Genomic DNA, 22,402 nt, shown 5'->3' with positions numbered 1-22,402 from the left:
TTATTATTATTATTATTATTATTATTATTATTATTATTATTATTATTATTATTATTATTATTATTATTATTATTATTATTATCAAAAATATCACTGGTTACAGCAAACCTCCTCTCCATGCTAAAGGAAATGGACAACTGGCAGATGACCTGAATGTGTTTTACTGTAGGTTTGAGAGGAAACCACTGTCACCTATCTCCATCTCAGATACACCAACAACAGCCAAACCTCCTACAACTGACTCCATCCCCTTGGGCCCCCCACCTCTGGTGATCACAGAAAATGATGTGCAAGGTCTATTTCACAGACAAAGGCCTGGAAAAGCACCAGGCCCAGACAAGATAACTCCTTGCTTGAAAGCTTGTGCTGACCAATTGGCCCCCATCTTCACTCGCATTCTTTAATAAATCACTAGAGATGTGCTATGTTCCTTCTTGCTTCAAATGCTCTACTATCGTCCCAGTGCTGGAGAAACCCTCCATCAAGGAGCTGAACTACTACAGACCAGTTGCTCTGACATCCATAGTTATGAAAACCTTTGAAAAGTTTTGCTGGCCCACCTGAAAACCATCATGGATCTACTGTTAGACCTCTTGCAATTTGTCTACCGAGCAAATAGATCAGCAGATGATGCTGTTAATATGGCACTGCACTACATCCTACAATATCTTGAATGTGCAAAGACCTATGCAATGGTCCTTTTTGTATTTCAGCTTGGCATTCAGTACCATCATTCCAGCTATTTTTCTCACTAAACTAAATCAGCTAGCTGTGCCTGACCACACCTGTAAGTGGATCATGAGCTTTCTAACAGACAGGAAGCAGCAAGTGAAGCTAGGCAAAATCACATCAGATACCTGTACAATTAGTACAGGGGCCTCCCCAGGGCTATGTGCTCTCTCCACTTCTCTATATATACCAATGACTGCATATCAAAAGATCCCTCTGTTAAAGTACTGAAGTTTGCAGATGATACATCAGTGATTGGTCTCATTTGCGACAATGACGAATCTGGATACAGACAGGAGGTTGAACAACTAGCCTTGTGATGCAGCCAGAACAATCTTGAACTGAAAACACTAAAAACTGTAAAAATGATAGTAGATTTTAGGAGAAACCCTACTATTGTACAACCTCTTACAATACTAGACAACACAGTATCAACAGTAGAAACCTTCAAGTTTCTGGGTTCTATAATATCTCAAGATTTAAAATGGTCACCTAACATCAAAAATGTCATCAAAAAAGCACAGCAAAGATTGTTCTTCCTGCACCAACTCAGAAAGCTCAGACTGCCCAAGGAACTGCTGATACAGTTCTACAAAGGAATGATTGAATCTGTCATTTGTATCACTATAACTGTCTGGTTTGGATCTGCAACCAAACAAGAAAGACATAGACTTCAACGAATAGTTAGAACTGCAGAAAAAACAATTGCTACCAGCCTGCCTTCCATTGAGGATCTGTATATTGCCTGAGCCAGAAAGAGGGTTGTGAAAATATCTACAGACACCTCACATCCTGGACATAAACTGTTTCAACTTCTTCCCTCAAGATGACGCTACAGGGCATTGCACACCAGAACAACTTCACATAAAGACAGTTTTTCCCCCCCATGTCATCACTTTGTTTAACTAATTCCTACAACACTGTCAAACTACTTAGTAAATCTGTATTACTATGATTCTCCTCATTTTTCCTATTACCTATCCTTATCTTCTTATGACTATAACTTTGTTGCTTGTATATTACAATTTATATTGTTTTTAGTATCCTAGTATGATTTATGTTTGCTTAGCTAGTATTCTATGACTATCACTAATTGTTGTATTTTACGATTTATGATGAATGTATTTTTATGTTGTTTATGATCATGATTTATCACTATTACTTGTATGTACAGAGAGCTTATGCATCGGAGACAAATTCCTTGTGTGTCCAATCACACTTGGTCAATAAAGAATTCTATTCTATTCTATATCATATATCATATCACATATCATATCATATCATATGATCTGGACTTGACAATTGCTATCTTTTTGGAATAGCATGAAACGTACAGAAGTAGATTTATGGGGAAATCCCAAAATAATAAAGATGTTAATATAATGTTGAATTATGTCCTCAAACCTTGAGAACTGTCTTTACTAAATTTTGGTTGTACCAGGCATGAGAGATTACTAAAAGCATTATTCTAAGAAATTAGGAAATGGTATTATTTCAGAATAGCTCCAATACATGAAAATGTCAAAGCTGCATTTAAAAAGATGTCCTTAAGGCAGCATAAAAATAGGTTAGTTTGGGGTTGTTCTTTTTCAATGGAAGAAAATATATTCTAATCACCACCAACAACCATTTTGTGAAGTTTGCAGATGATACAACAGTAGTGGGCCTTATTCAGGATGACAAGGTGGAAGCTTACCGCAAGGAGGTTGAGGGGTTGGTGAACTGGTGTAAGGAAAACAGCCTAGTTTTAAATACCAGAAAAACCAAAGAGATCATTGTCGATTTCAGAAAAGGCACAGCCACACTTCTCTGTGCATTAATGATTCACCTGTGGAGATGGTTACCAACATCAAATTCCTGGGTGTGCAGCTAACAAGTAGGCTAGCTTGGTCGCTCAACAGTGAGAAACTGGTGAAGCGGGCACAGCAGCGCCTGCATTTTCTGTGTCGCATGAGAAAAGCACATCTTCCTTCCCCTGTCCTGACCACTTTCTACAGGGGGACAATTGAGAGCATCCTGTCATACAGCATCACAATCTGGTTTGGAAGCATCACTGCTTCAGACAGGAAGATGGTGCAGATGGTGAGGATGGCCAAAAAGTTTGTTGACAGTTTCCTCCCTCCCATCCAGGACATAGCACAGAAACGTTGCTTGAGCAGGGTCCGTAAGATTGTCTGGGACACTACACATCCTCTTCACGACCTGTTTTCCTTGTTGCCTTCTGGGAGGAGGCTTCGTGGTATCTGTAGCAGGACATCCAGATTCAGTCACAGTTTCATTCCATACAGCATTAAACTTGTGAACTCTCAAGCTTCCTCCTTCCGTTATATATTCAAGATGGACAGTATTTAATATGTATTTGTTATGTATATGTAGAGGTGTGGGTCTATACATCTGTTGTACATAGTATGTTTAGGTGTGTGTCATGTATATGTTTCACTTTGAGAGTGGGCAACTAAATTTCATTTTTGATGTGTGCCGTTGTGCCCACAGTACTCACAAATGACAATAAGGTTATTTATCTATCTAAGTAGATTTGTTTCTATGTGCTTAACTTTTTTTTTATAATGACTTCCTTTTATGGCATATTTGCTTTTGCTCATTTGTCTGCTTTTAAAAGATCTTGTTTAAATGTTTTGCACATCTCTTATATTTCTAATGTGAATAAGACATGTACATGTGACATAAGACATATGCAATACAAATTAGGAAAAATAATGATTTTTTTTCCCAGATTTAGAAATGAATTGTTAATATTAAGTGGCTACATTGGGGCTTTACTGGCTATTAGAAGACAATATATCAGCATTGTACCAGCTCTTTATGAATATACAAGGTAATTCTTCTGTAATAACTTAAATGAAAGTCTTTCTAGGAATTATGAGAGTTGTATTTCTTTTTCTTTTTCCCCCGTAAAATCTGTCATTCTGAATGTCCTTATTTTTCACATCTCTGTGGAGAGTTTGTGACTGTCATTAGTATTTGATCAATGTCTAAATTCCCTTGAAATATATCTAGTTTTCCTAATGGAAAATACAGTTTAACTACAAGAGTGACATTTGTTCAATTGTTGTTCACAGCTGTTTTAAATTGTATTTGTATTGGTATCAAACCCCTCACTTTTACATTAGGTAGAAATTGAAGCAAGAGCATAGACAAACCTTCTCCAACTCTGTACTTTCCAATATGTTGTATCAGAATTTCTTTATCCCAGGAACAGCCTGAGGTCACTCGGTTGAGAAGAATTGGCAAAAACCATCATAGTTTAGGTTCTAAACATTTTACATTTAAACTGTCTGGACGATGATAGGTATTAATCCATATAGACTATATGTTGCTCTCCATGGATCACTATCCATATAAAATGTATATTGATCCATATGGAATGGAGTGTAATCTATACAGAACTATCTTGTGTTACTCTATATTTTTTTCCAGCCAGCTTTTAAAAAGAAGGGAAGTATGTGTACCCCTGAAAATAAAGCAACTCTCTGAGGAACTAGATGCTTGGAGAGCTTGTAGCCAATCATTAAACAAGTAAGTGTTTGAATTTATGACATTTTGCTTTGTATAGAAAAATTGCATGGCATTTTTAGAATACTATTTTCAGTTGTGAAAATTACTGTTTATTTTTACAAATACTAGCATGCCTACATTTTATAGGTCTTCTGATGAATTACTACAGATACTGCCATCTGAATTGCAACAACAGATTTATACAACAATGCTATCACGAATTAAAGAAGAGCCTCTTCAAGTAACCATAGGAACAAATTATGTTTCTGGATCTAACTTTCCTAGTCATTCAGATGTTCATATCTCTTGTTTGACAGGATTAAAAATACAGGTATTGGATAACAGAACTGGACTACATTCTGTAAGAACTTGCAAGTATCAGTATTTCTGGTTATATCCAATAGTAATACAAATGGAAAGTTGCTTACACACTGGTGCTTCCCCAGAATATTATTCCAATTTACGTTTCTTGAATCCCTTGCAAGGATAGTATCCAAAGTAGTAGTATTTTAGTGTCTGGAGATAGTTGGGTCTAGATGAGGAAGAGGCTGAAACACAACTCTAGACTAAGTGGCTGTGCATGGATGAATCATTTGGTTCTTGGCAGGAATATATTTCCTCAAACAGATCTGATATGCAGTTTGGATTTTTTTAATTTATTTGAGGAGCAGATGGCAGTTGTGGACTGGAAACCTCTTGTTTGCATTTCTACCTTTTCCTAGGAGGTTTTACTCAGTCACTCACACCTTAATCACCTTGCATGTGGACCACTTGCAATGTGCTCTGCATAGAGCTTCCTTGGAGGCCACTCGGGAGGTATAGTTGGTCCAGAATATGATAGGATGAGCAGTGAGATGTGTACCCTATTATGCCCATGTAACATCTCTGCTGTATGAATTGCAGTGCTTATCCGTGACTTGATTGGAATTCAAGGTGCTGCTAGTTGACAACTATTAAGCTTTACCTGTTTCTTCAGGTCCCATCTGTTAAAAAATGTGGGACCTAAGAAATGCATCTTCTCTATCATTGCCATTGCAATATTTCCCCTTAAATCTATGAGTTCTGTCAATTACCTACCTGCTTCAAACATTACAGATAATTGTTATAAGATTCTCTTGAAAAAGTTAAAAATTATCCTAGAAGGGGAATACTCTATATTTGAAGGTGATTGTTGTTAAGGGAATAAGTGCAGTAATATCTCTCTTACTTGATTTCAGGGAACAAATATCTTGTTCCCTTGTTTCATTACAATGAAAACACAGAATTTCAATTCTATGAACAAAGGTTCATGAAATTTGCTCGGCTTTCTTTCCTTCCTTCTTCACTTGTTCATTCAAAATCTGCTCATGGGAGCAAGACTCTGAGGCATGATAAATACAGAAGGAAGCTATATATGTTAGCATAAATTATCATGTCTCCAGGCATAAACAATAAATTATTTAATATCTAAACCTTTTTGCTTTAATGATTATTTCTTCTAAACGTGTAAGTGTAAGTGCATATATACTTATTTTAATGTATTTTAATACAAAAAGTATAATTTGTTTATGTCTTATTGTTTAGGGTCCTGTATTTTTCCTTGAAGATGGAAAGTCAACAATTTCACTCAGCGATGCATTGATGTGGGCAAAAGTGAATCCTTTCTCTCCACTGGGGACAGGAATACGGCTCAACCCATTCTGATAAAGAAATCTTTCTATTAATAATGATAGTTGCTTTTATTTTATTAGTGGAACAATTTGAAGTTGATACTTTCTTGAACAGTTTTATGAACTTTGTGAATTATAAATTTAATTTTTATATTGAAATTGATAACCCAAAGAGAATTTCATATATCATTGGCAGCCATGTGCTTTTAGAAGATTAAAATTAGGTATTTGTGAACACTCTTGTAAAACACATTGCTGGGTCATGCAATAGCAATTTATGCTTTGAATTATTCCTTAGAGCAGGGGTAGGCAACCCAAAACACTCAAAGAGCCAATTGGACCTGTTTCCCACCGAAAACGAAACGCTGGGGGCCTCAAAACACTTTTGATATCTAAAATGAAGATAACACTGCATATATCCTTTTTTACATTGTGTGTGTGTGTGTGTGTGTGTACAGGGCTTTTTTTCTCATAGAACGCCCAGAACGGAGTTCCGGCACCTTTTTTGGATGCAACCTTGTAGGGTAGGCAAGGTGGCTTGTATGACATGTGTGAGTTCCGGCACCTTTTTTTTTTTTTTACAAAAAAAGCACTGTATATATAAAATAAAGGTAAAAAAGGATATATGCAGTGTTATCTTCATTTTAGATGTCAAAAGGGTCTCTCTCTGTGTGTCTGTCTCTCTTTCTCTCTTTCCTCTTTCTCCCTCTCTCATTCCTCTCCCTCTCTCTTTCTCTCTTTCCTCTCTTTTTCTCTTTCCTCTTCCTCTCCCTCTCTCTTTCCTCTCTCACTCTTTCCTCTCCCTCTTTCTCTCTTTCCTCTCTTTTTCTCTTTCCTCTCCCCCTCTCTTTCTTTCACTTTCCTCTCCCCCTCTCTTTCTCTCCCTCTTTTTCTTTCTCTTCTCTTTCCTCTCTCTCTTTCCTCTTTCCTTTCTCTCTTTCTCTCTCTTTCCTCTCTCTCCCATTCCCTCTTTCCTTTCTCTTTCCTCTCCCCTCCTCTCTTTTTCTTTCCTCTCCCTCTCCCTTTCTTTCTTTCCCTCCCTCTTTCTGTCCCTCTTTCCTCTCTCTTTCCTCTCTTTCTCTTTCTTTTTCCACTTTCTCTTTCCTCTCTTTCTCTCTTTCCTCTCTTTCTCTTTTTCCTCTCTCTTTCTCTTTCCTCTCTCTCTCTTTCTCTCTCCCTCTCTCTTTCTCTCTCTCTCTCTCTCCAGGTGAGGAGAGAGAAAGAGAACAAAAGGCAGACGGCGCCAAAGGGGCAGGGAGGGGGAGCAGGACAGGAGACAGCGGTTCCAGTGGCGGCACAGCGGCAGCCACTGCAGCATCGTTGGGGTCCCCGCCACCCCCGGCCCGGCTGCCGCCCTTGCCACATCCTCGGCCACTTTGCCATTGCAAGAGGAGGGTGCCAAGGGGATGCTGCTCTCCCTGCAGCGTGGGTGCACCATGGGTGGCCGCACTGGCAATGGGGAGTGCCGCTATGGGGATGAGGGGGGTCCCGACCCGCCGCCGGACCCACCGCCCTCGCAGCCTAAGGCCTCCTGCAGCATTGAGGGTGGCGGTGGCTCCCCGAAAGCGGCTGAGGTAGGCGCCACCGATGGGGTCGAGGTGGGGCCGGGCGGCAGAGAGCCCCGTGGCAGCCAGGCGAGCTTCATGCAGCAGCAGTTCAGTGCGATGCTCCAACCGGGCATCAACAAGTTTTCGCGATCAGCAGTAGCGATAGCTGCGGCAGTGGGAGGATGGCAAAGGGGCGCGGCTGCCCGGTCACCGCCGCCTCTCCGGCCTCGCTCAGTGTGACCGGCGGCGGCGATAGCGGGAGGATGGCGAAGGGGCGTGGCTACCCGGCCACCGCTGCCTCTCCGGCTTCGCCCAGCACGACGGGCAGAGGCGGCAGTGGCAGCGGGAGGACGGCCCAGAGGCGCCACGCAGCAGGTGGGAAAAGGGCCGGGCAGGCGCTGCGGGGGAATCTCTCAAAAGAGGCCACGGAGATCCGCTGCCTTCGAGACAGCCAAAAGGCGCGGGTGGAGAGGGGAAGCTACCGAGACCCCCGGCGACCCCCCCTGGACTAACAGGCAGCGGAGCAGGGCGAGGGGAGACCCGTCAGGCAGGGAAGAGGCACCCCGAGACTGGCCACTCGTGGCTCCTTACCCAGGTTCTGCCTCCGGAGGATGCAATTCCAGCAATCATCCTGGCTCTTCCTCTGCTGCCACCACGTGCAGTCCAAAGAAGGAAAGAGGTTTGTAGGTAGTCCCACAAACTAAAGAAGTTCAACCAATCAATTCAAACTTCGTGAGAAGTTTGAATTGATTGGTTGAACTTTTTTAGTCCCACTTTTTTTTTTTCAAACTGCACATGGTGGCTGAGGACAGGGAGCTGCAGGAGACGGATGAAAGAGCCGCATGCAGCTCTGGAGCTGCGTGTTGCCGACCCGTGCCTTAGAGGAAACATATTTTAAATAAAGTTTGTGTATTTGTCTCCTCCTAGTGGAAATTAAGGACATAGCCTAACAAGTGCTGTCTTGGAAAAAAGATCCATTGTAACAAGTAGAAATTTTGCAGCTGTGATACGTGATGGATTGTGTTTTCATATTTATAATAAATTAATAATGTGTGTAAATCTAATAGTTGTATAGTAAATTGGTTAGCAGGTATTTTGGAATACTTAGCTCATACTCAGCATAAGAATGTTTTTAAAATATATTTTGAATATTTGGATTTGCATTTGACATCCTTTATTTTAAATGATTAAGCATATTTCTAAAATTTATTTTCCAATAGATCTCTTTTAAATAAACTATTGATTGTACCAAAATGCGCTGTGTAAATTTACCACGAATTAATTCTTTTCATTTTAGTGTTTGCAAACATGGCATTTAAAGTTCCAACATATAAATAAATTAGGTTTGTTTTAAATAAAAGTCTTTTTTTCTGAACATATATAATCAAGTTTCAGGTTATTACCACTACCTCTTATTTAGGTACAACTTCTACATTTCCTGTATGATCAGGATATTGGGAATCAGTGTGCAGCTTACCAAAAGCATTCTGGCTGTGAAGGTGAAACACAATCTCTGCTAAGATCAGTTGCTTTTCCATAGTGGATGTGTGTGAAGCTCCTTCCTGAAATTGAATACTGAAAGACATTTAACAGCAAGTAGATAAATGTGCTTTTTTGCATATTGGATGTTTTTCTTTTCAGATTCTGTATTGAACACAGAGAAAGCTTTGACTTTCATGAGCATTCCCTAGAAAGATGTATTACAGTAATGATATGCAATGGTTATTTTGTTTTGTTATGTTTTCAGATCATTAAACTTTTCATTCAGCAAACCCTGCTTCTTGTTATCTACATATTTTTTTCTACCTTTGATTTGTTTGTCCTTTTGTTCTAGAATTTCCTTTGTAGGAATTTAAGACTAATCTCCAGAAAACAGTTAGTTTCATTGTATTTCTAGTTTTAGCTAAGATAAAGGGACCATTAAAAGCATAATATTAGAAGAATAAATCTATAGTTTGTAATTTTACTTTTTTCAACTTAGTTCCTTAACATTTTGTAAAGTATGATATTCTGTTTTATATACAGATAACCAGTTTGATGTAGTGGTTCAGGTGCTGGCCTAGAAACCAGGAGATGCGAGTTCTAGTCCTGTCTTAGGTATGAAAACCAGCTGAGTGACTTTAGGCCAGTCACTCACTCTCAGCCCAACCCACCTCACAGAATTATTGTGAGGAAACTAGGAGGAAGGACTGTTATGTATGTTCACTGCCTTGAATTACTTATAAAATAATAATGGCAGAATTAAAATTAATAAATAAAGTATTATTTATTGATTGATTGTATTAGTTGATTCTGGTATATATTTGTATCTTGTCTGGCAAGGAAAGAGCTACTTCTATTTATGAAAGGCCTGAGATCCAAAAGTTATTTTTACATGGTTCTAGAGGATCCCCCACCTCTCCCAAACAATAAACATTTTCTTATAGCATGAAGGAAAAAAATAATTTAAATGATAGTAAGATCTTATAATGAATCATCATTATTATACCAGTTATTCTGTGGAGAAACGATATCCTGTAAACTGGAGTTCTCTTGTTTTAATAAGTAGATCTGAACGATTTACAACAATCCCTGAAATGGAATTAGCTACCACTTGTTCTTATATTTTTTAGCAATAAATCAGTATACATATAAGATTATTAAATGTATATGTTTCAGATTTGGGATTAATTTTCTTCCCCCTTTTTTTCTTTCTTCCCAAGACTTTTAAAAGTGTTTCAGAGCATTTAGAAACTGAATAGTAGGCAGAAAATATGAGCATTCTTTTTCCTGATGAACAGATTTGAACTGACAGCCCACAGTTCTATATTAAATTATGAAGTGGACAGTTTCCTTGCAAATTTACACATGCATTAACAAGAAACACAGGGTTTTTGTTAATGCATGTGTAAATTTGCCTCTAATTGTTTAACAAGTTTTCTCATTTCAGTCTTTTGATTTGGAGGAATTATAATACGATTATGTGTATTATATGAAGTAAATCATAAGATTTCTATGATCTCATAATCAAAATGTAGCAGGTCTTGTATTAGGATTTAAGTTCTTCAAGAATTATATTTGCTTACTCTCCTAGATTTAGAGAACATTTTGATTATGCCCAGTTTTCAGATATCCTCTACTGTAGGAAATGGAGCTGTGAAGATTCCTTTTCTACAATAGATGAAGGATAATAATAGTAATAAATATCATAAATAAATAAAGTTCTGACAGATACATTCTAAGAAGCTTCCTTGGTTGATGAGAAGTTGAAATATTTTAACATTATGATCCACTGATTTCCATCAATTTATAAGTGTCCTCAAAAATATATGTTTAGCTATATTGAATATTTTACATTGTTTATAAACAATTAAGAAAACACTTAACAATGAGACTGGAGCTGATCCATTTTATTAAAATTATATTGACTAAGAATTCTAGGTTCTGCATTACTGGTATAATAAAAATTTACATTACAGCATGACAAGGAGGTAAACTTCCAGTAATAGAATGGATAAAATGATCTGATTTTATTGCACTTTCTTATGCCTTTGCAAATATCATGTTAGCAATAGGTCTTTGATGTCAGTATTATTTCTTTACTGGCTTATCTGTAAGGCTCATGTTCCTCAATATAGGACTCAAATTTGATTATAAATCTTATTTTGTATTTCTGAATTTCTTCTCTGTAGTTCTTTAAAATGTGTATCTGAAGCTTCAGTATTCATGTTCACATCAAATGGGAATTTCTTAGCTTGTTTCACTTGAATAGTTTTGAAATGAACATCTGTTTTGCCTCTGATTTGTGTGGATGCTATACCTAAGAGAGTGATAAAAAATTGTCAAGCACACAATTCATTTATAACATATAAAAATTGTTTTAGCTTCTAAAACATTTTTTAGAAATGTGAGTTATTAAAATAGTTAAGATTCCTCTACCTGTAAATATTTTATAAAATTAAATAAGGCACAAATTTTCAGCAATATATCAGTTTCCAGTTATTTTCAACTCAATCCATGTAAACTCAAATTTGGCTCATTGTAATATGCTAAATATTATTAAAAAATGAAGATGTAGGACATAATTTTAATAAATACATTCAGGTACATTTCACTCTAAGAACATTAGTAGGAGAGAATATAAAATGCAGTAAAATATTAATAAAAAAACTCAAAAAACTAGCTTCCATTTCAACCAAGATTGCTACTGGTTACTAATCAGTCGTAATAATTCAATTGCTCGTAAGAAGGGCAAACAATTTGATCTAAGAAGTGAGTAGTGCAACCTACCATACTATACATAATGATAATTGATATTAAGCATTAATTAGGAGAAGATCAGAGAACAAGAAGCAAATAGGAGTTCTATTTCCCTTGACGTGCAGTAAAGGAGGAAAGGGAATGAATATTTACTCAGAAATTCCATAGGAATCTCTTCTCCAATTTCCCATGATGCCATTTACTATCAATTGCTGGTGTCCGAGAATGAATAAATCTACAGGCAAGAATAAGCACTAGCTGCTCTTCCCTCTCCATCGTATGAAACTGGCATGGAGCAGTTGCCTAGTTCAGGGGTAGGCAACCCAAAAAACTCAAAGAGCCACTTGGACCCATTTCCCACCGAAAACAAAACACAGGGAGCCGCAAAACCCTTTGGATATCTAAAATGAAGATAACACTGCATATATCCTTTTTTACCTTTATTATATATATATATATATAAAAGGATATTTGCAGTGTTATCTTCATTTTAGATGTCAAAAGGGTCTCTCTCTCTCTCTCTGTCCCTCCCTCCCTCCCTCTCCCCCCCCCCCTCCCTCTTTCTGCTCTTGGTCTTCCTGTCTTCTTCCCCCACTCTCTCTCTCTCTCTCTCTCTCTCTCTCTCTCTCTCTCTCTCTCTCTCTCTCTCTGTGTGTGTGTGTGTGTGTGTGAGAGAGAGAGAGAGAGAGAGAGAGAGGCACTTGTGCTTCCCCCTTTCTCTCTTTTCTCTCCCTCTTTCCTCTCCCTCTTTCCTCTCTCTTTCTTTCCTCTCCCTCTTTCCTCTCCCTCCCTTTCTCTTTCCTCTTTCTTCCTTTCTCCCTTCCTCTTTCTCTTTACTCTTTCCCCCTTTCCTTTCTCCCTTTCTTTCTTTCCTTTCCTTTTTCTTTCCTCTCTCCCCCTCTCCCTTTCTCTTTCCTCTCCCTTTCTCTTTTCTCTTTCTCCCTTTCTCTCCTCTTTCTCTTTCCTTTCTCCTTCTTTCCTTTTTCTCCTTCTTTCTTTCTTTCCTCTCTCCCCTTCTCCCTCCCCCTTTCTTTCATCTCCCTTTCTCTTTTCTGTTTCTCCCTTTCTTTTACTTTCCTTTCCTCTTTCTTTCCTCTCCCCCCTCCCTCTCCCTTTCTCTTTTCTCTTTCTCCCTCTTTCTCACTTTCTTTCCTTTCTCTTTCCTTTCTCCTTTCTCTTTCTTTCCTCTCCCTCTCCCTCCCCCTTTCTTTCATCTCTTTGTTTTCTCTTTCTCCCTCTTTCTCTTTCTTTCCTTTTTTCCTTTCCTTTCTTTCCCCTCCCCCCCTCCCTCTTTCCTCTCCCTTTCTTTTCTTTCTCCCTCTTTCTTTCTTTCTCTTTCCTTTCTCCCTTTCTTTCCTCTTTCTCCTTTCTCTTTCTTTCCTCTCTTCCTCTCCCCCTTTCTTTCCTCTCCCTTTCTCTTTTCTCTTTCTTTCCTCTTTCCTTTCTTTCCTCTCTCTCCCCCTCTCCCTCTCCCTTTCTTTCCTCGCCCTTTCTCTTTTCTCTTTCTCCCTCTTTCTCTCTTTCTGTCCTTTCTCTTTCCTCTTTCTTTCCTCTCTTTCTACTTCTTTCCTCTTTCTCCTTTCTCTTTCTTTCCTCTCTCCCCCTCTCCCTCCCCCTTTTTCATCTCTTTTCTCTTTCTCCCTTTCTTTCTTTCCTTTCTTTCCATTTTCTCCCTTTCTTTCCTTTCCTTTCTTTCCTCTCTTTCCTCTCTCTCCCCCTCTCCCTCTTTATCTTTCCTCTCCCTTTCTTTTCTCTTTCTTCCTTTCCTCTCTTTCTCTTTCTTTCCTCTCTCTTTCTCTTTCCTCTCTCTTTCTCTTTCCTCTTTCTCTCTTTCCTCTCTCTCTCCCTCTCTTTTTCTCTTCAGCTCCCCCCCCTTTACTAATAGAACCAGTTCACCTACCAAATCGTTTAACTTCCTCCCTTAGAGATGGGCAATGTGGATTCACCACATTCTGACAAAGAGAAATCCCAGCACCTCTCATCGATCCTGCTGCCGGGATGGCAAACGCTGTATGTTAGCAATATCTGGAGAGCTACAGTTCATCCGCACCCTCCTGAAAGGCTCTCCCCTCCGTTGCAATGTCACGCTTTGAAAGGCCCCTGACCCTCCTCCGCTTCAGGCCGACTGCGCCCAGCAGGGAGCCTCAGTAGCCGGCACGGAAGGGAGGAGGGGAGGAAGAGAGACAGACCATCTCCTTGCAGTTCACTTCCAATCCCAATGTTGTGAATCCTGCTTGGGATTTGGGACTGAGAGGGGGAAGATCCTGGCTCCCAAGCTGCAGGGACTTCCAACCATAGAGCTTGCTTGCCTCTGTTCCTAGCCAGCACCGCGCGTACGCAAAACAACAGCAAGAAAATGCTGCGGTCGAGACTTGTCCGCCTGCCTGGCTCCCGGGCCTCGATAGCCAACCATTTGAAGCGAGCAGCCTCGTCCGTAGAGAGAGAAGAGGAGAGAGTGAGGGTGGATGAGCCGAGTCTGTGGCAGGGATAACAAGGGTTCGGGAGATGCTAGCACGAAGTGCTTTTGACTTACCTTGCCTTGCCCCCCCCACCGGTTCTTCGCCCGAACAAGTCACCCTCTCTTTCTCTCTCTTTCCTCTGCCCCCCCTCTCTCCAGATGAGGAGAGAGAGAGAGAGAACGAAAGGCAGACAGCGCCGAAGGGGCAGGGAGGGGAAGGGAGCAGGAGGCAGTAGAAGGCGCTGAAAGGCACCCGGGACACCACGGACTGGCCCGGGAAAATGCGTGGCGAGCTCGGCTGCCTAGGGAACAGCCCGGGGATGGCCCAGGAAGCGATGCCTCCCTGCTGCCGCCCGGCCCGGCTCGGGGAGACATATGGCTGGGTTGGCTGCCCGGGGAGCGGCCCGGGGACGGTGCAGGAAGCAATGCCCCCCTGCCACCCAGCCCGGCCTGGGGAGATGCGTAGCCGGCTCGCCGGCCTGGGGACGGCCCAGGGAGCGATGCCCCCGCCGCCGCCGCCCCAGCCAGGACTGCTGCACGGCCCGGCCCACGGAGATGCATGGCCGTCTGCTGCCCGGGGAACGGCCCAGGAACGGCCCTGGAAGCGATGTCCCCAGCCCAGCCCGGGGAGACGCGTGGCCGGCTTGGCGACCTGGGGACGGCCCAGGAAGCGATGCCCCTGTCGCTGCTGCCACGGCCCCAGCCAGGACTGCTGCTCAACCCGGCCCGTGGAGATGCGTGACCGGCTCAGCTGCCCGGGAACGGCCCAGGAAGCAATGCCCTCCTGCCACCACTCCAGCCGGGACTGCCGCCCGGCCCGGCCTGGGGAGATGCATAGTTGGCCTGGCGGCCCAGAGACAGCCCAGGGAGCGATGCCGCCGCCGCCCCAGCTGGGACTGCTGCTGAACCCGGCCCGCGGAGATGCGTGGCTGGCTCAGCTGCCCAGGGACGGTCCAGGAAGCAATGCCCTCCTGCTGCCGCCCTAGCCGGGACTGCCGCCCGGCCCGGCCTGGGGAGACGCATAGTTGGCTCGGCGGCCTAGGGACGGCCCAGGGAGCAATGCCCCCGCCGGCCCAGCTGGGAGTGAGGCCTGGGGGGGGCAGGAGGAAGAAGGGGGAGGGGGAGGGGGAGGAGGAGGCTCCAGAGCCGCAGGAGAGGGCTCAAAGAGCCGCATGTGGCTCCGGAGCCGCGGGTTGCCGACCCGTGGCCTAGTTCAAGTGAACACAAGATCTGCCTGCTAATTTATATCCACAACTCACACTGATAAAGCAATTACTTCTTCCTCTTACTTGCCTGAAACTATCCTTCAATGGGTATGATACGTCTAGTGGAACTAACCCTTTTTATGTTTCATTAGAATGCACAAGGGGCAATGTGCAAGAGAAAGCAGTAATTGCTTCATCTCCTGCTTATATCTCCTGACATGAAACAAATAGGCTGAACCTGTGGGGCTGCCTGAAATGATATTCAGAAGACAATTCTAACATTATGAAAGGGGCAACTGTATTTTTCTCTTTCTTGTGCTACCCAGAGAAGTAAGGGATGAACACAAAGAGGTTGCAGATGCTTTTGGCAATAACAGCCATTATGTCCAAATAACAGCGCCTACTTTGATGTCAACAGAGGATGAATAACATACAGACAGTAGAGGAACTCATTATTTTCCTCGGTTTTCAATATTGCCCCAAGAAAAAGGCTCAGAAGAGACAATATAGGGGAAATAAATGCCTAGACATTTTCTAAATGGCTATCAGAGACAAAAAAAAGATGAAAAGCAACTAATTGTAAATTAAATAAAAATATGAAAGAAGAATATGGCACAGTTGGTAGGAAAATAAACATTCTAGAAAGGGGAAAAAGGGCATGATAAGTATAGAATGAACAAAGGTAGATAAATAAGAAACTGGTACAGAGAGGGAAAGACAGAATTAAGAAATGGGGAGATGAATTATACCAAAAAACTAAAGTGGAGTATATACTGTCCAAGGTTTTGTTACACTGTTAACAGAAGTTACAATTTGGTTAAATGCCTGAAAGGAAAAAAGACATATGCTTGAATCAAGCCATGAATATTCAGTCACAACTATTTCAATATAACTTATTTCTAAACAAGTATTTTTAAAATTTATCTAGCACATTGAATAGAACTGTAACCTTTGACTTTCAAATCAGAAAAAGAATACTTACTATTTGGCAAAGGAACAGATTTTTCCTTTGGAAGATTAGTTGTACCGAACGAACGAGCCAAAATAGAAGAGTGATCAATGCCAAGTTCTCCTAGTGCTGGTTTAATACCAAACCGTGCTATAAATCAACAGTCATTTATCTTAAGCAACAAGTATGTTATATGCCAGCTTTATTAAATTAAATTCTATTTGTGATTATTAAAGAAAATGTTTCATTAAACAGACAATTAAAAAGGATATAGCTTGAGATTATGCAGACATTGATATTCTGAGAACTCTTATCATAAATCAATTCAAATTTTAAAGTAAAGCAAGTCTACAGTATATACACGATGACTATATTTAGTTATAATCTGCTCTTTTTACTGCTTTAAGATAGAAAACAACATTAATTGCAAAACAATCAAACAGTTAAAACAGATAAAAACTAATAAAAAAGACTAATAGAGACTAAAAAAAGATAGAAAGCAATCTAACAATGCAGATAAATATTCAACTAATCAATATTAAATATTTTCCATTACAAAGGTGAACCTTCTCAAAACAAAAGTAACAAACTAAAAAACCCGTGCCCTGTTGTGCCATGGTTTCAGAAATAATTCATTATCTAAACTGAAAAACAAAATAATCACAGATGGGCAAAAAAATCAGCAGGAGTGACTTCCAACCCCCCCATTGATTTTCTTTGTGGGTAGCTGGCAAGGAACATTGGAAAACTTCCTTCCAGTTCCTCCCTCCCTTCCCTTGCCAGGAGGCTGGTAAGTGGCTGTTGCCAGGTAAGATTGGGAGCAAGGCAGCGCATGAGTGGCCAGTGTGGTACAGGCTCAGAGAGACTGGCAGTGTGTGCATCATTTCTCTATTGACTTTTTACATGCAATCTTCCCATAAGGAAAAATTTTGCTAATTGGAAAATGGCAAGGAGCATCAACAATGCTCCACCGACTTGTGGAAAGCCATCAGGAAATACTCAAAATGGGGATCATGTGCCCACAGCCAACTACAGCAGCACGGTGGCAGAGCTGAAGCAGCAAAAATATCCCAAATTTTATTCCCTCAAGAAAATTGGGTCCCAGAGTTCTGTAAGCTAGCCTATTTGAGCTACTTTTCTTGAAAACATTTTGCCTTATTATGTATCATTTCACAGAATTGAAGTTTACAAAGTTTCAAACAGACACAAGAGTTTTAGTAGTATATAGATGAAAAGCAAACTAGTTCTCCTGCCAGCAGGTAGCCCTGTACCTCTCTTTTTGAGGTCTTATCAGATTGATTCTGGATAAAGTACAAACCATGGAAAGTCCTTTCAAGGTGAGATTGAAAAGTGTAGTTATTAAGTTACACAGACAGGGAAATATCCTTATATTATTCAGAAAGATGTTCTGAGAAAAATACTTACATGGATGTTGTTCCCTCTCCATTAACCTTCGCTGCCTATGTATATCAAGGATGGCATTTATTTTCTGTTTGTTTTTATAAATATCAGGTTCTGCCATTATTTCTGTCATAGTGATATTGTTTTTAATAGCCCTTGAAGCAGTTGATCTAGCAACCAGTGGTAAGTTGTCCTGGTAAATACGATCAGTAAAATCAATCTCTTCATCTTGAATATGTTTTATACTACAAGAGAAAAAGAAAGCATAATCCAGTTTCTTTCACTAATTAAGGAATAAAACAATGCTAAGCTACCTGTGTGCTTCTATGTATATTCTTAAACTGAAACTTTCTCAAATTAACTTGAATTTCTATATATTCACAAATCAATGACTACATTTATTTGTGTTTTTTTTCTTTCCATCTAATTTAATTTTGTCCTGAGAAAAATTATAATAGTGGATTGTGAGCCTAAAGGAAGGAATTGTCTTGTCTTCTGTGTTATTTAATATTAACATTTAGATATTAACATACAACTTTCAAATATAGTACTGAAGAAACATACCAACTGTTTGTCAGCATTGTATAAATATCTTCTACAAATATTTCTGCAGCTCCTAGTTTGCAATGAATTGTCCCATCAATTAGCTCTCGTGGAGGCTTCAGGTTTCTTTTTGTAAAAAACTTTAACAAAGAGGAAAATAAGGAATTCATTTTCTTATTGTCAGTTATTTATCATAAAGGGATAAACAGCTTACTTTATGTAATGCAACAATTGTCATCAGTGTAGACAATGAGGCCTGACATAATATCTAAATAACAGAACTGGAAAGACACAACTATTAAAAATATAAATATGTAATATTTCCCTGGAGTCACTATAAATACCATTTCTATATTCCACTTGAAAAATAGCATAAATTATTTGACTATTGACTGTATATTGATGAATTGGCAATAGTTTAAATAAGAAGCAAGCCCTCATTTTATTGTAACTTTTAAAATGCATTAAAATTTATAGAAGATTCATAATTGCATTTATTATTTACCTTTCCAAGCAGTGCCCAATTACTAAGTTTGATACTTAGGGAGGTTCCATTTACAAAGGAATGCATATGAATGTCTTCTGGGAAGTACCGAGAGAATATTTCGGCGATAAGGTAGCCATTTGAAAAATCCCTAAATTAAAAAATTGAATGAAAGATTAGCTTTTATAGGATTTGTCTTAATTTAATTATGTCATTCCCTAGATTCTTACTTAAGAAGGATGGTGTTGTTTTTGTGACTTGTTAGATTTTTATACTTAGTTATACTTCCTTTTCCTAAAGAAAATCAACCTTGACTATTCTTTGAAAGGACAGATACTGGAGCTGAAGCTCAAATACTTTAACCACCAAATGAGAAGAGAGGAGTCTTCGGAAAAAACCCTGATGTTGGGAAAGATTGAAGACAAGAGGAGAAGAGGATAGTAGAGGATGAATGGTTAGATAGATTCATCAACACAGCGGGCGTGAGTTTGGGGAGACTCGGGGAGACAGTGGAGGACAGGGAGGCCTGGCATGCTGTGGTCTGTGGGGTCACAAAGAGTCGGACATGACTTAGGGACTGAACAACAACAAAATACTTCCTTTTAGAAAAAGCCCTAATAAAAATCCTTCCCCATTGTTGTCCTCATATCTCAGATAAATAAAACAATTTTGTTATGCAACATCAAATTCAAATTTCCCTTCCTGAAAAAGGATCAAAAAACAAGAATTGAATGATAATATTCATATGATATAACCAATTCCCATTTTTTCCTTCCTACTATTTTCTCACAAGTGCAAGGTCCATTTTCCCCCCAGATCAACTTGAGTTTTGATCCATTGCTTACAAATAGGAGCTGACCAATTGGCTCATTACCTGAGCCTTTTCTGTGTCTCCTGAATGTTCACCCTTTGTCTTTAGAGTTTAGACCTGCATTCGTCTGGAATCAGTTCAATACAGATACAGGGTTTAATTTGAAGGAAAGAAATCTATTGTAAGGAAATGAAAGAATGATAAAATGGATAAATACGTTCAAGTAAATCAAATGGACCTGGCTTGACTTTCCCTACAGGTATGATTCCAATGAGAACATAAAAAGTAAAAGTAGTTACACTGGTCTATAAGCAAAAAAGAATCTCAAGTCAATACTTGGTCAATACCTTTATTGAGGATCAACCTAAACTTTTTAAAACTCTGCAAACATTCAATAACTCGAGGATTCTACATCAGGCAAGGTAATACAAAAAATCAAAAGAAAAAGATGTAGAAAAGCTAAAAAAATTAGGCCAAGCTTTGCAATAATTAACTTTATCATTAAGAGTCAATATCAAGACTGCAGACTGAATGAATTCACCACTAGTAAATATTGCCTTTGTTTTTTTAACCTTCCTTTCTTGTATAGTTGCATTTAATATTTATATCATCTCTAATTGCCACTGCTTAGCTTCCTGAAATTCATTCTGGGGTCAGTTTTTCAATAAATATACAATGGTTTCAATAAATATACAAATTGCCTTCAAACATAACAAGTCTCAGGTCTTAAGTCACACATTTTAAAGAAAAGCTGCTTTTTTAAATAGCCAAATTGTAGAGATTTGATAATTAGCTAAATAAATTTCCAAGTAAACAAACAAAAACTCAACTATGGTTCATGCATACAATGACATTGTATGCAAGCTATAAGGTTATGAGATTCTTTGTGAAAAATAGAAAATATATTGGAGTCAGAGCACAACTATGTAGCAAATGTGTATTTTGTTGAAATTGGCTATTTCTAACAAACAACTCTGTAAGCCATTTTGGATTTTTTTTAAAAAAAAACACTTGCATTTAAAATATATTTTCTATTTCTACAGAATCTGTCAAATACCATCAGATCTTTGGCCATCTGATCAAGAACAAGGAAAGCCTTCAAGAGGAAAAGAAATAATACCAATCGTCTTCTTGAATTATTTGTCTTACCTACGGAAGTTCCTTGGTGAAAAAGTGAGGTCGAGACTCTGAAGCCATCGCAGTACTGTCAGGGGCAATCCAGTACGCCCTGGACATTTGGAGTATGACATGAAGATGAGAATTCTTCTAAACTGAGAACTTCTTATGGTCTTATATCTTTCCCAATTTCTCACCTGTCAGATTTTACATTAAAACACCACAAGAATTAAGACACCATTACCGCCACCTACTCTCTTATCAATCCAATTTTGTCACATTAGTTAAAAACTCATATAAGCTATAAACTCTCCATAAATTGGGCAGCATTAATTCCCAAGGTTTTTTATTTAAATATTGTCCTGTATATGAAATTATATCTTCCTCAGCAAATATGTAAAGAAAGTACTATTTAATTGGCACTACCAATTACATTATAGTGATTCTGAGAATTACAATTCCAATATACCTGATGATTACTACAGAACCATGGATAGGACCAGTCAGCCATTTCTGGTGTGATTAGAAATACTTTCTTGGTACCCACTAGACCTCTTTATTATTATTTTTTAGAAAATCATAAGAAAAATTGACATGCTGTAAAAATAAGACTAAACTGGTGTGCAATTATAATTTTTTCTTCTTTCCTTCTTATACAGATATTCAGAGCTCATAGTCATTCCAAAATAAAAATGGTGAGTGGCTGCAGCACAGGGCTTTGTTTGGATATGTGTCCATTTGCTTAGCAAAAACAAAGATAAAATGAGGTGAATGTTCTGAAGGATAAAAGGAGCCTTACAAATAACCTTGCTAACTTATGTACAATAAAAAGAAAAAATAGAGAAAAATAATAGAAGAAAGAATGCTTTGAGGTAGGAGAATGAGAAAGAATAAATATGACAAACATTTTTTATTTAGCAGTTACAGGTTCGTTCATTCTGTCTAAAATTGAGAGCTGAGAAATTTTACTCCCTTTTCTATTTTATAAACCAATGTCTATATTTAATTTGGAGATTCCCTCCAACAGGTGGAAATAGCTGTAGCAATGAATCCAGCAATTTGCAAATACGAATTAGATCACAATAGAAAAAGGGAGCTGCTAGCCAATTCTGCAAGGTCTTCCTTTATCAAATGCTGGTTTCTGATTACAATATCACTGAATATTTTCAGCTCTTTAGACAGCTAGGGAGTCAAGTGCCTTTCACCTTTAAATTACCTGGTCTATTATTATGTACTCTATTGTTATCATTCCTTTCAAATCACTCCCAACAACGTCTAGAGTTATCACATCCATTCAAAGTTTGTAACATTGTCCCAAAAGCCCAGTAATGCATGCCAAAGCTTAATAGACCTTTGTTGAACCCCCAAAACTTGCTAGGCTAAGATCTATTTATCACTTGTAAATCCTAGGGCTGTAGATTAGGCTAGAGTCTAGACTCTAGACCGTCGAAAAAAATAACCCAGAAAAGGACAATGGTAAATCACGTCCATCCCAGGATTTGAGCTGGATTATGAATGCATTTGAAATTGGCTTCCCTGAAAGCAAAATTCAACTTTGCCCTCCACACCATCCACCCGATTCAGCCGCTTCTTCCTTTCGTGTCCTTTTCTGAACTACCTTATTCTTAGTCTCCAATGATCCTTTCCATCCACACGCGCGATTCCGGCTCTTACTTGAGAAGGGCCTCAGGGTCCTCGATCGCCGCGTCTTCGATCGCCATAACAACCATCACCAGAGCAACCTTTCGAGCAACA

General features: G+C 39.4%; 2 protein-coding genes across 4 annotated transcripts in view; one reads left to right on the top strand and one right to left on the bottom strand.

Moving 5' to 3' along the window:
• The window catches only part of WDR17 (WD repeat domain 17), an 80,569-nt gene extending 74,641 nt beyond the window's left edge, over positions 1–5,928 (top strand). Inside the window, exons 27-30 of the mRNA XM_015813940.1 lie at positions 3,464–3,565; positions 4,168–4,266; positions 4,393–4,576; positions 5,809–5,928. Of these exons, the coding sequence (XP_015669426.1) occupies positions 3,464–3,565; positions 4,168–4,266; positions 4,393–4,576; positions 5,809–5,928 (505 nt within the window). The remainder of the gene's footprint in view (positions 1–3,463; positions 3,566–4,167; positions 4,267–4,392; positions 4,577–5,808) is intronic.
• Positions 5,929–10,836: 4,908 nt separating this feature from the next.
• On the bottom strand, positions 10,837–22,402 carry SPATA4 (spermatogenesis associated 4). Of its 3 annotated transcripts, none has more exons than XM_015813937.1 (7): positions 22,266–22,402; positions 20,681–20,844; positions 18,742–18,871; positions 18,258–18,376; positions 17,718–17,938; positions 16,326–16,442; positions 10,837–11,240 (listed from the first exon to the last, which is right to left on the bottom strand). In XM_015813937.1, the coding sequence occupies exons 2-7, from the start codon at positions 20,779–20,781 to the stop codon at positions 11,062–11,064; spliced, it is 867 nt and encodes a 288-aa protein (XP_015669423.1). In that variant the 5' UTR covers positions 20,782–20,844; positions 22,266–22,402; the 3' UTR covers positions 10,837–11,061. The 3 variants fall into 3 exon arrangements, with proteins under 3 accessions (XP_015669423.1, XP_015669424.1, XP_015669425.1); XM_015813938.1 differs by having other exon boundaries at positions 22,322–22,402; XM_015813939.1 differs by lacking the exon at positions 22,266–22,402 and adding an exon at positions 19,595–19,707 and having other exon boundaries at positions 20,681–20,802.

The sequence above is a fragment of the Protobothrops mucrosquamatus genome, unplaced genomic scaffold (genome assembly GCF_001527695.2).
Source record: "Protobothrops mucrosquamatus isolate PMUCROS unplaced genomic scaffold, P.Mucros_1.0 scaffold204, whole genome shotgun sequence".
Taxonomy (NCBI): domain Eukaryota; kingdom Metazoa; phylum Chordata; class Lepidosauria; order Squamata; family Viperidae; genus Protobothrops; species Protobothrops mucrosquamatus.
Note: the sequence above shows the minus strand (reverse complement) of the source record. Positions and strands in the feature narration are given on the sequence as shown.

Bases quoted from the DNA above. Each gene is read 5' to 3' on its own strand.
- SPATA4 (XM_015813937.1), bottom strand. From the start codon at position 20,781: ATGTCATACTCCAAATGTCCAGGGCGTACTGGATTGCCCCTGACAGTA. The intron at 17,939-18,257 runs GTATGTTTCTTC...TTTCTCTTGTAG, and splicing joins ACAATGCTGACAAACAGTTG to TATAAAACATATTCAAGATG. The intron at 11,241-16,325 runs GTAAGTATTCTT...TCACTCTCTTAG, and splicing joins ATCTGTTCCTTTGCCAAATA to GTATAGCATCCACACAAATC.